The sequence below is a fragment of the Bufo gargarizans genome, chromosome 7, assembly GCF_014858855.1.
Source record: "Bufo gargarizans isolate SCDJY-AF-19 chromosome 7, ASM1485885v1, whole genome shotgun sequence".
Taxonomy (NCBI): Eukaryota; Metazoa; Chordata; class Amphibia; order Anura; family Bufonidae; genus Bufo; species Bufo gargarizans.
In genome coordinates, this window is record NC_058086.1 from 182,347,615 (window position 1) to 182,365,026 (window position 17,412).

At 44.3% G+C, this 17,412-nt stretch overlaps 1 protein-coding gene across 1 annotated transcript in view; it reads right to left on the bottom strand.

Annotated features, from left to right (window-relative positions):
- Positions 1-17,412, bottom strand: part of LOC122944238 (voltage-dependent calcium channel subunit alpha-2/delta-3-like) — a 448,666-nt gene that overhangs the window by 17,022 nt on the left and 414,232 nt on the right. The window contains exons 7-9 of the mRNA XM_044302473.1: positions 13,950-14,081; positions 13,193-13,253; positions 6,753-6,903 (exon numbers count right to left, since the gene is read on the bottom strand). Of these exons, the coding sequence (XP_044158408.1) occupies positions 6,753-6,903; positions 13,193-13,253; positions 13,950-14,081 (344 nt within the window). The remainder of the gene's footprint in view (positions 1-6,752; positions 6,904-13,192; positions 13,254-13,949; positions 14,082-17,412) is intronic.

Sequence of the window (17,412 nt, forward strand, 5' to 3'; positions counted from 1 at the left end):
GATTGTCCAACTCAGATACAAATAGGACAACCCCTCCAATAAACATTACAACTAGTGTTGAGCAAAGCATTTGAAGTGGAATTCAGTCTGAAGTTTAGGAAAACTTTAATTCTAAATGAATCAAAATGTTCTCACGCTTCGTGGTAATAAATCAGGTTTTCCTAAAATGGCGGCTGCTGCATGTGTTACAAAACGAAACTAAGTGTAGAGAAGACAAGCCTGGGAACGCAAAATCACCCATAATGCTGTGCAGACAGCCAATCTGCAGATAGCCACCCCCTGTGTTGTCACAGCCCTATAAAACCCTCATTCCGTATGGCCTCTGCCATTGTCCTTTGAGCTGAGCATAGGGAGAGATGTGGCAAGCACTAGAAACAGTATTACTGAAAATTATTAATAGAAGAATATTGGAGGGAGAGTGTTTGGAGAGTGCGAGGAGCGTGTAGGGAGACTTATTCTGCATCAGTTTCATTTATTTATTCCTACATTTACTTATTCCTACATCAGCCATAAATGTAATTCAATATCAATAAGATGGAAGCCTTTATTATTCCACTGCCAGTGTGCCAACCAATACCATCTAGTCTGCAACCCTTAGGGAGGTCAGGTCTTAATGGTGACCATCCTCATCTTTTGCTGGCTTTACTTCTTCCAAATCATCGTTGTCCTAGTCTCCATGTCCTAGAAAAATCACCAAAGGTGCAGAGAGAGGAGGAGATGGATGTTTCTGATGACATATTCTCATCGATATTAGCTAAAGTGGAAAAGGAGGAAAAGCAGATAGCAGAAGATGGGCTCCCACCTGTAGGGCAGGACAGCACTGGGGTTGGAGAAGTGGGCATGCCAGAGCTTATTAATATTCTGTGTATACTGTCAAATAACCTGCAGGAGATGGTAGGCAAGAACAGCAATAATTTGCATATTGTACCCCCACCTAACCAGCCAAACCATGTGACCATACCCTAATGCAGAATGGCCTGGGTATACCTGATTTATAGCGATTCGTGAACAAATCAACAAATTTTGGTGAACCTCGTCGAGGTTGCCCAATCAAATTTTTCAAAACTTCGCTCATCTCTAGTTATAACAAACTAAAAATGTCTTTTTGGAGACATATTGATAGCACATCGAATGACATAGCAATTCAGAATAAAATGTTACTTTGCAATCTACTAACTTATGTTTCAACCTATCAATGACATTTACACTACCTAATGTAGCTAGTGACTGCTGCTGGATGTATGGGTGACCAAAATTGGAAATTCCTTGTAGCTTTATTTGACCACCTTGCTAATTTGACCACCTGATAGCTTTCATTATTGTATTTATTTATTTGAATTTCATTTTTGCGTTTTATTTGGATTTTTTTTGTCCACAACTTCCAAGAGCCATATCCATATGCGGTCTTATTTTTTGTTGGGTGAGTTGTATTTTGTAATGGCACCATGTAAGTTACAGTAGCATGACTAGTATTGCAAAACGGAAAAAAAGTTGGGTGGTTTTGTGATTTTGGAATTCACTGTGTGCTAAAAATGACACAATAACCTAATTCTGTGATGAAAAAGAGAATCCAACACTGCTGACTTCTTAAAAAACAGGTTCATTTGCAGGATACAGGCAGGTAAAACTTTGGACATGTTTTGGGCTACACTTGTGTACACTCTGTACCCCTGAATTCTTGGAATTAATTTAATGACCACTCACATGTTTTTGCTAGTTTTTCCCTCACTTGTGTCTCTATAGTTCCAAGAAACATTCAATAAATTTAAGTCTAAATACAATGGTGGCCTCCATCAGATGCAGCGGCGGCACTTTAAACTTTAGGATTCTGAACTCAACTATTCCATTTCTGTTTAGCATTTTTTCCATTGAATGCATGACCTCCATCGCTCCAAATTCATTGTCCCAAATCTACACAGATGGTGGACCTAACACTCAGTGTCCTATAATGATACTCGGCGCTGCAATTTACTGCATGATTTGGCGTTTTAGTTCAAAGGGAATGGAGAATAGGTCTCCTTCATGTTCTGTCGCTGTTTGTCATGCACCGTTGATCTGACCTTATGCATTACAAGAGCGGCCCATTAATCATCTAGCTTTATTCCTGCACCTTGTGTGGCAAAGAACCAAAAAATCGTTTTAAGGAATATTTTACTCTATGGCTAAAATGTGAGAGCTGACCTTGTATAAAGTCATATTTTTCCATCCACTTAAAGGAAAATAGCTTTTTTAATAGATATAATTTTCCTTAAACATCCTGCAGCCTGGATCTGGTACCTAAACAGGCAGATTCTATCATCTATAATCCCCCCTGAGATGAGATATCATCACTGAACAGACCATTTCTGAAGGTTTATAATTAGTGTTGAGCAAATCGGAGTATCTGAAGTGGACTTCGATCCGAATTTCTAGAAAAATTTGATTCGCCACAAAGCCGAATTTCCTCGCGCTTAGTGTTAACAAATCATTTTTCCTAAAATGGTGACTGAAAATAAAAAAATTACACTCACCTCATGCACTTCGTGGAGAGGCCATTCGCTCCCGTCTTGATTGAAGAAAACCCGCCAAAGGACCTGCGGAGAGCATGATGACCTTACCATGTGATCACGCTGGGTGACAGCGGTGACGTCATCAGTGTGCGTGGGCAGCAAATTGTTGAAGTTCAGTGAAGCAGCCAAATCATTTTTTTTTTAAATGTCTCTATTTATATTACATGTTCATAATGCTGGAATACTTCAAATGATACTTCAAACATGTCTAGAGTTTGTGTGCAGACCCAAATCACGGATGGTCACTAGCTGCATTTCCAGTCTACATACAGTAAGCTACCAAAGTATATGTAAAATATATCCATAGACTCACATTCACCCAATGGCATAGAGACCCTTTGACCTCCGTTGGGCAAAATACTGGTTGGTATACTGGTTTTCTTTTTTGTTTTTGCAGCATAAAATAGGAAAGTAGACTATGCTATTTTATACAGAGGTGTCCAGTAAAATGAAAGGTAAACCACATTGTATTCTGTTTCTTTCGAAAATGGAAGCTAATGAGTGGTGTATGCCACTGTAAACCTATAAAACCCCATTGGGAATGTATACCTCTAATGTACACTGCAAACAGAGTATAAATGCATGCTAACTCGCCATCATAGATATTTTCTTCATATCTCTCTGCTAGCTGACCTCAGCAAGGATTGGTTAGAAAATCCAACAAGGAGCTTATGAAAACAGAAAGTTCTGCATGTAAACATCCTGCCAGGATGCAGTGAAGCTGAGAAATAGGGAAGAAAAGTGCTACATAAAAAATGGTATGCACTGCAAAAATACTGTATGCAGTGAAATTCATTATATAAACAGGGAATCGCCTTAAAGGGGTCTTCTGAGCTGTCCCACGGTCCCTTCGAACAGCTTGTCGGTGAGAGTGCCAGACACAACCTATTTGATATAGATCAACATTTCTATTCTTTCAGGCTAATCACTGTGGGGCACATTTATTAAGACTGGCGTTTTAGACGACGGTCTTAATAAAGGCCCATAGCTGGCAGAGTTATGAAGAGGTGCCGGCCGCTCTATAACTTCGGAGCATTCAGCGTCAGTTCAAAATGTAAGACAGCTTCTGAGCTGTCTTACATTTAGACCTTTTTCTACGCCTAAAACAGGCATAGAAAATGGTGAATGAGACGGGGCTGCCGACCCATCCCCTTCCCCGCCCGCACTACGCCAACAATTTTAGACCTGGTGTTAAAGAGGCGAAATTGCAGATAGTGGCGCAACTAACCATTGTGCCATCATCTGTGCCTGAAATACGCCTAATTTAGTAAATGACCCCCAGTATGTTTTCATCCTCAAAATGGGACATGGGGAGTTGTTATGGACAGCAAGGCCTCTGGCCATTTCACACATCATTCCCATTGCTTCTTTAGTGACATATCTGCTTCTGCCTGTGATAATAATTATAATTAGTCATCACATTTGTCAGTTTAGCCACCTTAATTAGCCAGATAACTAATTGCTAGAACCCAAACAACATATTTCAAATGAATTCCGATGATTGGCTTTGTTAAAGGAGTGAAATAAAATGTTTGAGATACAACATTCCAATTATAATTATTATGTCTCTTACTAATAATGCTCCATGTAATTACCCACCGGCTAATTAAAGATTAATAAGGGAGATATTTGACCTGACTAAACATTTCCAGTATCTGCAGCTAATAGTTTATGCAGAAGGAGGATATTTGTGACAGAAAAAAAAAATGCATTGTAGAGTGAAAACAGCTCAGTAACTTGGTAACATATACACAGTCTAGGACCCGCTCCTATCTCCAGAGAGCAGCAGTGCGGCCACCCTCCGTTCACTTTTATGGGAGGTCCAAAAATGCTGAGCACCAATCCCATAGCTGTTCCTCACTGTATATACACACACACGTGTCCCCTTTAAAGGTTCCCCTGCAGGTACATGTGAGCCAAGTCACTTAAGGTATGCCTGCTGGGGAAAAGAAGCCCAGACAACTCATACAGGATGCCAGTCCCCCCTACAGCACTGCACACTGCAGCGCAGGAGATATGCCCGCACATACGCGGGTTGGCTACATGCACTGCCTACAGGTGTGCCCGCCCTGCTCAGGATCATCCCCTAGGGGACAAGCAACCCCTGGACAATGATCAAACCACTGGATAATCTTGGCCGAGTAACCCTTTATTCCCCTAGACAACTAGCATAAAGCCCTGCATAAACTTTTTAACCCTTTTCCTTCACCTTCTCTTTTAACACTGAACACAGAGGTTTTCATGGTTTGGTCCATTACATTCAGTGAAAATTAATGCTAATGATAGACATTTTCCAACAATTGTGTACTTCCAACGTTGTGACCACATTTTGCAGAAGGCCTTTGTCTTTTTCGGTATGATTGTGCCCGAGTGCACAAACCAAGGTCCATAAAGCCATAGCTTAAAGATTTTGGTGAGGATGGACTCAAGATTCTGCACACAACCCTGGCCTCAGTCCCAATGAACACCTTTAGGATGATTTGGAACACTCATTATCAGCAATACCTCATCAACATCCGTTCCTAACCTTAAAAATGTTCTTTTATCTGAATGGGCAAAAATCCCCATGTACACACTCCAGAATCTTGAGACAATCCTTTCCAGAAAAGGGGAGCTGTCACTGTTACAAAATGGGGACATGTTTTACAAAACCCATAGGATGAGCCCTTGGGATGTCCAACAACCTGATATACCGTATGTAGGTGTGATGGTCAAGTGCCCATTTAATTCGTAAGGTGAAGAACATGGATGTGAGACTCTTTGCTGATCCCTAGGGTAGGTTCACACAGAGTTTTTTGGAAGACATTTTGAGTTGAATTTTCCTACAGGTTTTTCAGCCAAAGTCAGAAGTGGATTCAAAAGGAATCAGAAATATACAAGAAGGACTTCTCCTTCCTGCTTGAACTAATTACTGCATGGCTTTGTCAGGAAAGTCTGCCTCAAAACCTCCTCCAAAAACTCTGTGTGAGCCTAGCCTATTGTCTATACACATGGCATATATGCAGTCTTGGATGATATCCAGTAGAGATAAGCAAAGTTTTGAAAAATTCGATTTGGCAGCTTCTCCAAATTTGGACAAGAAATTTGATTTGTTACGAATTACTTTGTCACTATACGCTTTCCATTGTATGGAGCGGGTACAATGACGGGGAACGGTGATCGAGCTGCCCCCCATAATTTAACCCCTCAGATGCCACATTCAGTGCTGATTGTGGCATCTGTGACATCTGTGACTCACATTTAGCTCCTCAGGGGTTAATCAGGGTTGAAAAAATTATAATTATACTCACCTCATACACTTGATCGCGGATAGTCTGTCCGCTCCCGTCTTGATTGAAGAAAACCCACCAAAGGACCTGCGGCAAGCGTGATGACGCCACCTCATGATCACACTAGGCATACGTGGTGACGTCACGCTGGGCACGTGCGGTGAGTACATTATTCTCGGTGCAGGTGGGTTTTCTTAAATCAAGATGGGAGCCGACAGCCTCTCTGCGATCAAGTAGATGAGGTGAGTATAATTTTTTTTTACTTTCAGCCACCATTTTACGAAAAATTGATTCGTTACACAAAGCGCCAGGAAAATTCGCCTTGGTGGCGAATCGAGTTTTTCCTGAAATCCGGATCGAAGTCCAATCAACACTAATATCCAGCAACTTACAGTCCCAACAGTTATATATTATGGAGCTGGAGAGACTCATGATTGGTGCAGCACCATAATCACTCCTGTAAGCAATGATCCTAGGGGAGAAAACCTGTGTAATATGTCTTGCTGTGAAGGATGCTATAACTGTTTTTCATCTGCTTTTTGAAGCTCCATAAACGCTTAGGGTCACTGCATCCATTTCTTTATTGTTTTTCGTTAAGTAAAATCATTACAGGTAAAAAAAAATACTAGTGTCCTTAAAGGGGTTGTCTCACTTCAGTAGATGGCATTTATCATGTAGATAAAGTTTTCCTTGGTTCTTAAAAAAGTTGAAAATGTAAAAAAAAAAGTCAACATGATAATAAATGCTTATTTAAAAAATATATACTTGCTGTTCTATAAGTGGATCCAAGTACCACCTGAGAGCCTAATAATTACAATAAATGGGCTGAAAAAGCCATGCCTGTTGTTTGTCGGCAGGGGTTCAGGTGCAAACGGTTAAAAGAGAAAGGAAAAAAAGGTTTTAAAAGGAAGACATAGAAACAAAGGCAACCTACGGCAATAATGTTGAAGAAGTCATCATCTCCAAGGGTGTCCAAAATAGAGGATACCGTTTGCTTCGCAATCGTCAGACGGAGTCCTTTCATGCTCCCACTTTTGTCAACCAAAATCACTACATCTTTTGGGGAGGTAGCTGCCTGGATGTACCTGAATGAGAAATTTACAACGTTGTTGTTTTTTTACATCTTTGTCTTACGATTAAAATCAACGAAAAACAAACAAAATCCTCAATGAAAACCTAACTTTTAATCTTATTATTAAAAGCGTCTCATAAACCCCCAAATAAATTTAGCAAAATCTCACAAAAGGAAAATTCCTATTCAAGTAGGTACCATAAGGAGATAGTTAAATGATAATAAGTGGGGCTACTGCACTCTAATGTACATGGACCATCTTACTTATGACTCGGCAAGGTGGGGATCATTCACTGGATGTGGGTGGCCCACATGGATGATATAGATGATTGATGACATATGATAAAGATGATGACGGATGATATAGATTATGACATCTCTTATTCAGGAACACCACTGCTGTCCCTCCAGTGTCCCTCTACTGTCACTACCAGAGCTTTGAGACGTTCTCAAAGCTCTGTGTCTCCACCCCTGTGATGATGTCACTTAGGGTTGGAGGTTTTCTCACTGTTCTGTTTCTCCGCCCCTGTGATGAGGTCTTACTCTCAGCTGTCTCTCCTGCGTTTGATTTCTCTGCCTTTAAATCACCCCTCCTCCTATTGCAGGGCGTGGATTATATTTCTCCTTTCAGTTGTAGCTCTGCCTTGAGTATCTTCACTCCTTTAGCTACTAGTTCTCTGGACCTGTGTTCTGCTGCTGCAAGCACTCCGGATATTGCCAGCGGTCCTTGGATCCGTCTTCTCTACGGCTGCAGCTCCATCAGCTAAGTGTGCAGACTTTGTTATGTACCTGGTGATTTCCTGACTGGATCTGAGGTGGCCCCGGTTCCCTCCTTATTCTGTGCAGGGCCGTGCCCCTTCCACTATTGTAGGGGTTACAGGGCTCATCAGTCTAAGGTACGCGGGCATGCCTCGTTCCACCATTTGGATCCGGGCATGTGCTTTAGCAGCATAGGGAGAGTGTTGAGGGTCTGACAGGGGTCACCCTTTCTCTTCCCTAGTTTGGGTCCGGTCAGTAGCTCTTTTTACTGTGTATACTCTTGTTACCCTTAAACAGCCGTGACATTATAATCCACCAAAACCGTCCTTGTTGACATGGATCCGCTTTCTGACCTGGTTGACCGCATGCAGGGTCTTTCTTTGGAAGTAGCGGATCTCCGTCAATCTCTGACTCAGCTACAAGCATTGGGCTCTGCTCCGGCTCATGGAGTCGGTTGCGAGCCAAAGGTCTCACTTCCGGAAACGTTCTCCGGGGGCAGTGAGAATTTTGTTCGCTTCAGAGAGGCATGTAAACTCCATTTTTGTTTGTGTCCCCACTCCTCTGGTAATGAGGAACAGAGGGTGAGGATTGTCATCTCCCTGCTCAGAGGTAATGCTCAGACTTGGGCTTTTTCGCTGCCATCAGGGGATCCTTCCCTGCGATCCGTGGAGAGGTTTTTTGTGGCCCTGGGGCAGATATATGATGACCCGGATCGTGTTGCTCTGGCAGAATCGAACTTACGTGTTCTATGCCAGAACAAACTGTCTGCGGAGCTTTATTGTTCTGAATTTCGGAGATGGGCAGCTGATTCAGGCTGGAATGATGCTGCACTCCGAAGTCAGTTCTGTCATGGTCTCTCAGAGGGTTTGAAAGATGCCTTTGCTTTCCATGAGAGACCAACATCCTTAGAGTCTGCCATGTCATTGGCGGTACGCCTTGACAGGCGTCTAAGGGAAAGAAACAAGACCTCTCCGTCCAGCCATTGTCAGTCTAGGGGCAATGGTGCGGACTCATTCAGTATGCAGGGGTCTCATCCTGTCTCGCTCCCCTCTGAGGAGGAGCCCATGCAGCTAGGCCGACTTGCCCCTGATAAAAGAGGATTTAGTCCTCAGAATATGGTGTGTTTTTGTTGTGGGGGCATAGGTCATTTGGCAAATGTTTGTCCGTCTAGGAGATTCCTGAACTGTACTAAGAGCGATAATAAGAGAAAAACCTCAAGAGGTAGATCATCAAGTTCTGCTTCATCTGCTACTTTGGGCAAAGTTGATGTGGGAATTGATGCTTTTCCTCTGACCTGCAGTTCCCGTTTTCTCCTGTCTGCCAGGGTGGCGCTAGAGAGCAAGGTCATTCCTTGTGAGATTTTTGTCGATAGTGGAGCGGCCGTCAATCTTATTGACACTCAATTTGTAGCTTTGCATGGGTTTCAGGTTTGTACATTAGAAAAGGATATACCTGTTTTTGCTATTGACTCTGCCCCACTCTCGCAGAGATCTCTGAAAGGCATTGTTCACAATATCCGGCTAGCTGTAGGTGACACTCATGTGGAGGAGATATCTTGTTTTGTCCTTAACGGATTGCCTTCTCCTCTAGTTTTGGGGCTACCCTGGCTCACTAGACATAACCCCACTATTGATTGGCAAGGAAGGCAAATAAATGAGTGGAGTGACTTTTGTAGAGAGAATTGTCTCACAGCCACTCTTGCTGAGGTGTCTACTAAAACTCTGCCATCATTTCTCTCTGATTTCTCGGATGTGTTTTCCGAGAGCGGTGTTCAGGAGCTACCTCCTCACCGGGAGTTTGACTGTCCCATTAACCTCATTCCCGGCGCCAAGCTGCCAAAGGCACGCCTCTACAATCTCTCACAACCGGAGAGACTCGCAATGCGAACCTATATCTCTGAGAGTCTCGAGAAGGGGCATATTCGTCCCTCAAAGTCGCCTGTTGCCGCGGGTTTTTTTTTTGTTAAAAAAAAAGATGGCTCTCTGAGACCTTGCTTAGATTTTAGGGAGCTGAACCGTATCACGATTCGCGATCCCTATCCCCTTCCTCTGATCCCGGACCTCTTCAACCAAATTGTTGGGGCCAAGGTGTTTTCCAAATTGGATCTGAGAGGCGCGTACAACCTGGTCAGGGTCAGAGAGGGGGATGAATGGAAAACGGCCTTTAATACCCCTAACGGGCATTTCGAGAATCTCGTTATGCCTTTCGGCCTGATGAATGCTCCGGCCGTCTTTCAGCATTTTGTTAATAGTATTTTCTATCATTTAATGGGGAAATTTGTATTGGTGTATCTTGATGATATTTTGATTTTTTCCCCTGATGTTCAGACTCATCAGGATCATCTTTTTCAGGTCCTGCAGATACTGCGGGAAAATAAACTGTATGCCAAGCTGGAGAAATGTCTTTTTATGGTATCAGAGATTCAATTTCTGGGTTTTCTCCTCTCTGCTTCTGGTTTTCGCATGGATCCGGAGAAGGTCCGTGCTGTGCTGGAGTGGGAGCTTCCTGAAAATCAGAAGGCATTGATGCGCTTTCTGGGTTTTGCTAACTACTACAGAAAGTTCATTTTGAATTATTCCTCTATTGTCAAACCCCTTACTGACATGACAAAAAAGGGGACGGATTTTTCCTCTTGGTCGGAGGAGGCGCTTGCAGCCTTTTCTAAGATTAAAGAGAGTTTTGCGTCTGCTCCCATCTTGCTGCATCCCGATGTTTCCTTACCTTTTATTGTTGAGGTGGATGCTTCCGAGGTGGGTGTGGGTGCAGTTTTGTCCCAGGGCCCCTCTCCTGCCAAATGGCGACCTTGTGCCTTTTTCTCTAGAAAACTCTCCCCGGCAGAGAGAAACTATGATGTGGGAGATAGGGAGTTGTTGGCCATCAAGTTGGCTTTCGAGGAATGGCGCCATTGGTTGGAGGGGGCCAGGCACCCTATCACCGTTTTTACCGACCATAAGAATCTGGCGTACCTGGAGTCGGCCAGGCGTATGAATCCGAGACAGGCCAGATGGTCTCTGTTCTTCTCCAGATTTAATTTTGTTGTTACTTTCCGCCCTGGGATCAAGAATGTGAAGGCTGATGCTCTCTCTCGCTGTTTTCCGGGAGGAGGAAACTCCGAGGACCCGGGTCCCATTTTGGCGGAGGGGGTAGTTGTTTCTGCTCTATATTCCGATTTGGAGGCCGAGGTCCAGGCTGCCCAGTCTGAGGCACCTGCCCGTTGTCCCTCCGGGAAGTTGTTCGTGCCTCCTGAGCTACGTCACAAACTCTTTAAGGAACATCATGATACAGTTCTTGCTGGTCACCCCGGGAGTAGAGCCACGGTAGATCTCATTGCTCGGAGATTTTGGTGGCCGGCTCTTCGTAAGTCTGTGGAGGGTTTTGTGGCGGCTTGTGAGACGTGCGCTCGCGCTAAGGTCCCTCGTTCACGACCTTCAGGTTCCCTTCTCCCGTTACCCATACCTTCCCGTCCTTGGACACACCTGTCCATGGACTTTATCACGGATCTTCCTCGTTCCTCGGGGAAGTCGGTGATCCTGGTGGTCGTGGACCGTTTTAGCAAGATGGCTCATTTCGTTCCTTTCCCTGGTTTACCCAATGCTAAAACGTTGGCGCAAGCTTTTGTCGATCATATTGTTAAATTGCACGGCATTCCCTCTGAGATTGTTTCCGATAGAGGCACGCAGTTTGTGTCCAGGTTCTGGAAGGCTTTCTGTTCTCGCCTGGGGGTTCGGCTGTCCTTCTCTTCTGCTTTTCACCCGCAGTCGAATGGTCAGACTGAGCGCCTCAATCAGAATCTGGAGACATATTTGCGCTGTTTTGTGGCAGAGAACCAGGAGGATTGGTGTTCATTTCTCCCTCTTGCTGAGTTTGCTTTGAACAACCGTCGTCAGGAATCTTCTGATAAGTCACCATTTTTTTGGTGCATATGGGTTCCATCCGCAGTTTGGGACTTTCTCAGGAGGGGCTCTTTCTGGTTTACCTGAGGAGGAGAGATTTTCCTCGTCTTTGTCTACCATTTGGCAAAAGATTCAGAGTAATCTCAGAAAGATGAGTGAGAAGTATAAGCGTGTGGCTGATAAGAGACGTGTGCTTGGTCCGGACCTGAATGTGAGTGATCTGGTGTGGTTGTCTACAAGAAATATTAAACTGAAGGTTCCCTCCTGGAAATTGGGCCCCAAGTTTATTGGGCCTTATAAAATTTTGTCAGTCATCAATCCTGTTGCCTTCCGCCTTGATCTTCCACGGGTTTGGAAGATACATAATGTTTTTCACAGATCTCTCTTAAAACCATATGTCCAGCCCACGGTACCCTCCTCTTTGCCTCCTCCTCCGATTTTGGTTGATGGCAATCTGGAGTTTGAGGTTTCCAGAATTGTGGACTCTCGCATTGTCCGCGGTTCTCTTCAGTACCTCGTTCATTGGAAGGGTTATGGTCCTGAGGAGAGGATGTGGGTTCCGATGTCGGACATTAAAGCCACTCGCCTTATCAGGGCATTTCATAGGGCTCATCCTGGGAAGGTGGGTCCTGGGTGTCCGGAGTCCACCCGTAGAAGGGGGGGTACTGTCACTACCAGAGCTTTGAGACGTTCTCAAAGCTCTGTGTCTCCACCCCTGTGATGATGTCACTTAGGGTTGGAGGTTTTCTCACTGTTCTGTTTCTCCGCCCCTGTGATGAGGTCTTACTCTCAGCTGTCTCTCCTGCGTTTGATTTCTCTGCCTTTAAATCACCCCTCCTCCTATTGCAGGGCGTGGATTATATTTCTCCTTTCAGTTGTAGCTCTGCCTTGAGTATCTTCACTCCTTTAGCTACTAGTTCTCTGGACCTGTGTTCTGCTGCTGCAAGCACTCCGGATATTGCCAGCGGTCCTTGGATCCGTCTTCTCTACGGCTGCAGCTCCATCAGCTAAGTGTGCAGACTTTGTTATGTACCTGGTGATTTCCTGACTGGATCTGAGGTGGCCCCGGTTCCCTCCTTATTCTGTGCAGGGCCGTGCCCCTTCCACTATTGTAGGGGTTACAGGGCTCATCAGTCTAAGGTACGCGGGCATGCCTCGTTCCACCATTTGGATCCGGGCATGTGCTTTAGCAGCATAGGGAGAGTGTTGAGGGTCTGACAGGGGTCACCCTTTCTCTTCCCTAGTTTGGGTCCGGTCAGTAGCTCTTTTTACTGTGTATACTCTTGTTACCCTTAAACAGCCGTGACATCTACTACCCCTGCCAACAGGCAGAACACCTGCCCCAAAAGGGGCGACCCCACCTCTCGGCGGCTAAGCCCTCACCTGCTCCTCCAGTGTCCCTGCTTGTCTTTCTGGGTGTCCCAGAAATAATCCAAGATGATAAAAGTAATGGTGCACGATGATGTACCTGATACAAGTGCTGTCCAAGATGTCGGAGCGCCTTTATTCTTACTTCTACCCTCACTGTATACCGAATTACTACGGTGCTAGCTGTTTGTCTCAAGGTTTTTCAATGGCCTTTTTCTATGGTTCTTTTCATCGCTTTTTGTCTTTTTGTTAGTAAAGTACACTAGGCAGAACAGTACCTACCATTTTCGGTTTCTGCAGTCGAATGCAATGACACCATTCTCATCTGGCTCCCATTTAATACCTGCAAAGGAGAAACCAAAAGGTAACAAATACAATTAAACCGTGCAATAATTGATATATAGGACAGGATACAAGTTGTAGACAAAGGAGTCCATTTTTCCAGGATCAAAACCGTACTCACAGTGTTAGGCTACATTTACACTTGCGTTGTTAATTCCGGTATTCAGATCCAAAAGAAGATCTCAATACCGGAATTAACAGATCCGTTTTGATTTTACACATCATTGATCCATCACTAAATACATTGAAAGTCAGTGGTTGATGGATCTAAATTTTTAGGCTTCTCAAAACACGGAACCATCACCATTGACTATTTGACTGCTGCTTGCGGCTGTTTTGTGTCCGGTCACAAAATGGAATGCTCCTGGAACGGAAGACATCCTGAACGGATATTTTTCTATTCTGAATGCAGATGCAACCCCCCTCCTGCATTTTTATAGTCTGGGGGGGGATCAACACTCATGGTGAACTACAAATACCTGTAGCCTGACGTTCGGGTTCAGATTGATCGTATTGGCCATGAAGGGACACATTCAGTTTTTCTCAATGTCCCTTTTCATCTGGGACTAAAGTAGTTCTCAGACAAACAAGTCAACATTTTCTTGCAGTCAACAAACGTAATTAACCACATAGATAAAAGTCAGGACAAGCTTTTGAACCACCCTCCCCACCGATTTTTGATTGACAAATTCCTTACCAGGGTATTGCCGAAAAAATCCCTTCGCACTTCCAAAATATTGCCATATGAGGGAAGGGTCACGGTCGAAGTTATCCACAAACACCTTATTTAAAGACTCCGACCAATAAATTCCATTCACTATTTCAGGATCTGGAAAGGAAGAAGACACAAGTTATGACTCACTATATCAAAGAATGGCAGACCCAAATATGACCACAGACAACAGACACATGCTGACAGATCCAGTGAGCCTCGGTGTACATAATGACAGCCTTAGAAGGCATCTGTCAGCAGATTTGTACCTATGACACCGGCTGACCTGTTACATGTGCGCTTGGCAACTGAAGGCATCTGTGTTGGTCCCATGTTCCTATGTGCCTGCTGTGCTGAGAAAAATGAAGTTTTAATATATGCAAATGAGCCTCTAGGAGCAACGGGGGAGTTGCAATTACTCTTAGGAGGCGCCACTTTCTGTGCAACTGCTGCGCCCTCTGCACTTTGATTGATAGGACCAGGTATTATGATGTTTTACTGCCTGGCCCTGTCAATCAAAGTGCAGACGGTGCAGCAGTTGCAGAGAGAAAAGTGCCTCTAGGTGTAACGGTAACGCCCCCGTTGCTCCTAGGGACTCATTTGCATATAATAAGACATAATTTTCCTCAGCAATGCGGGAACATATGAACATGGGACCAACACAGATGTCTTCATCTGCCAAGCGCACATGTAAGAGGTCAGCCAGTTTCATAGGCACAAATCAGCTTACAAGTGCCCTTTAAAAATACCTATTTTGTGTTTGCAGCTCCTATGCAGACCTATGTGTTGTCACTAGGGATGAGCGAACTCGAACTGTATAGTTCGGGTTCGTACCGAATTTTGGGGTGTCCGTGACACGGACCCGAACCCGGACATTTTCGTAAAAGTCCGGGTTCGGGTTCGGTGTTCGTCGCTTTCTTCGCGCTTTTGTGACGCTTTCTTGGCGCTTTTTGAAAGGCTGCAAAGCAGCCAATCAACAAGCGTCATACTACTTGCCCCAAGAGGCCATCACAGCCATGCCTACTATTGGCATGGCTGTGATTGGCCAGAGCACCATGTGACCCAGCCTCTATTTAAGCTGGAGTCACATAGCGCCGCCCGTCACTCTGCTCTGATTAGCGTAGGGAGAGGTTGCGGCTGCGACAGTAGGGCGAGATTAGGCAGATTAACTCCTCCAAAGGACTTGATTAACTGATCGATCTGCAGCTGTGGATCATTGAGCTGCTGATCCTCAATTGCTCACTGTTTTTAGGCTGCCCAGACCGTTTGTCAGTCACATTTTTCTGGGGTGATCGGCGGCCATTTTGTGTCTTGTGGTGCGTCAGCACAAGCTGCGACCAAGTGCATTTAACCCTCAATGGTGTGGTTGTTTTTTGGCTAAAGCCTACATCAGGGTGAAGCTGTCACACCAAGTGCATTTAACCAGCAATAGTCTGTTCATTTTTTGGCCATATACAAAATCAGGGGCAAGCTGCGCCTGTCACCAAGTGCATTTAACCCTCAATGGTGTGGTTGTTTTTTGGCTAAAGCCTACATCAGGGTGAAGCTGTCACACCAAGTGCATTTAACCAGCAATAGTCTGTTCATTTTTTGGCCATATACAAAATCAGGGGCAAGCTGCGCCTGTCACCAAGTGCATTTAACCCTCAATGGTGTGGTTGTTTTTTGGCTAAAGCCTACATCAGGGTGAAGCTGTCACACCAAGTGCATTTAACCAGCAATAGTCTGTTCATTTTTTGGCCATATACAAAATCAGGGGCAAGCTGCGCCTGTCACCAAGTGCATTTAACCCTCAATGGTGTGGTTGTTTTTTGGCTAAAGCCTACATCAGGGTGAAGCTGTCACACCAAGTGCATTTAACCAGCAATAGTCTGTTCATTTTTTGGCCATATACAAAATCAGGGGCAAGCTGCGCCTGTCACCAAGTGCATTTAACCCTCAATGGTGTGGTTGTTTTCTGGCTAAAGCCTACATCAGGGTGAAGCTGTCACACCAAGTGCATTTAACCAGCAATAGTCTGTTTATTTTTTGGCCATATACTACATCAGGGGCAAGCTGCGCCCGTCACCAAGTGCATTTAACCCTCAGTAGTGTGGTTGGTCAAGCTGTGACACCAAGTGCATTTAACCAGCAATAGTCTGTTCATTTTTTGGCCATATACTACATCAGGGGCAAGCTGCGCCCGTCACCAAGTGCATTTAACCAGCAATAGTGTGGTTATTTTTTGGCCATATCCCAGTCTAATTCTGTCACTAAATCCATACCGGTCACCCAGCGCCTAAATACTAGGCCTCAAATTTATATCCCGCTAAATCTCTCGTTACCGCTGTCCTGTTGTAGCTGGGAAAGTTATTTAGTGTCCGTCAAAGCACATTTTTTGTTCTGGGTTGAAGTACAATTCCCAATTTAGCAATTTCATAATTTAGTGGTTTCTGCTATATCAGAGCTATTTGAAATCTATCCCTAAAAGGGTATATAATATTCAAGGTGCACATTGGGTCATTCAGAATAACTTCACACACACCCGCTACTGTGTATTTTCAAGTCTAATTCTGTCACTAAACCCATACCTGTCACCCAGCGCCTAAATACTAGGCCTCAAATTTATATCCTGCTAAATCTCTCGTTACCGCTGTCCTGTTGTAGCTGGGAAAGTTATTTAGTGTCCGTCAAAGCACATTTTTTGTTCTGGGTTGAAGTACAATTCCCAATTTAGCAATTTCATAATTTAGTGGTTTCTGCTATATCAGAGCTATTTGAAATCTATCCCTAAAAGGGTATATAATATTCAAGGTGCACATTGGGTCATTCAGAATAACTTCACACACACCCGCTACTGTGTATTTTCAAGTCTAATTCTGTCACTAAACCCATACCTGTCACCCAGCGCCTAAATACTAGGCCTCAAATTTATATCCTGCTAAATCTCTCGTTACCGCTGTCCTGTTGTAGCTGGGAAAGTTATTTAGTGTCCGTCAAAGCACATTTTTTGTTCTGGGTTGAAATACAATTCCCAATTTAGCAATTTCATAATTTAGTCGTTTCTGCTATATCAGAGCTATTTGAAATCTATCCCTAAAAGGGTAGATCATATTGAAGGTGCACATAGGGTCATTCAGAATAACTTCACACACACACGCTTCTGTGCATTTCCAAGTCTAATTCTGTCACTAAATCCATACCGGTCACCCAGCGCCTAAATACTAGGCCTCAAATTTATATCCCGCTGAATTTGAATACAATACATTGGGCCAAATAATATATTTGTTGTTGTGGTGAACCATAACAATGAGAAAAACATCTAGTAAGGGACGCGGACGTGGACATGGTCGTGGTGGTGTTAGTGGACCCTCTGGTGCTGGGAGAGGACGTGGCCGTTCTGCCACATCCACACGTCCTAGTGTACCAACTACCTCAGGTCCCAGTAGCCGCCAGAATTTACAGCGAT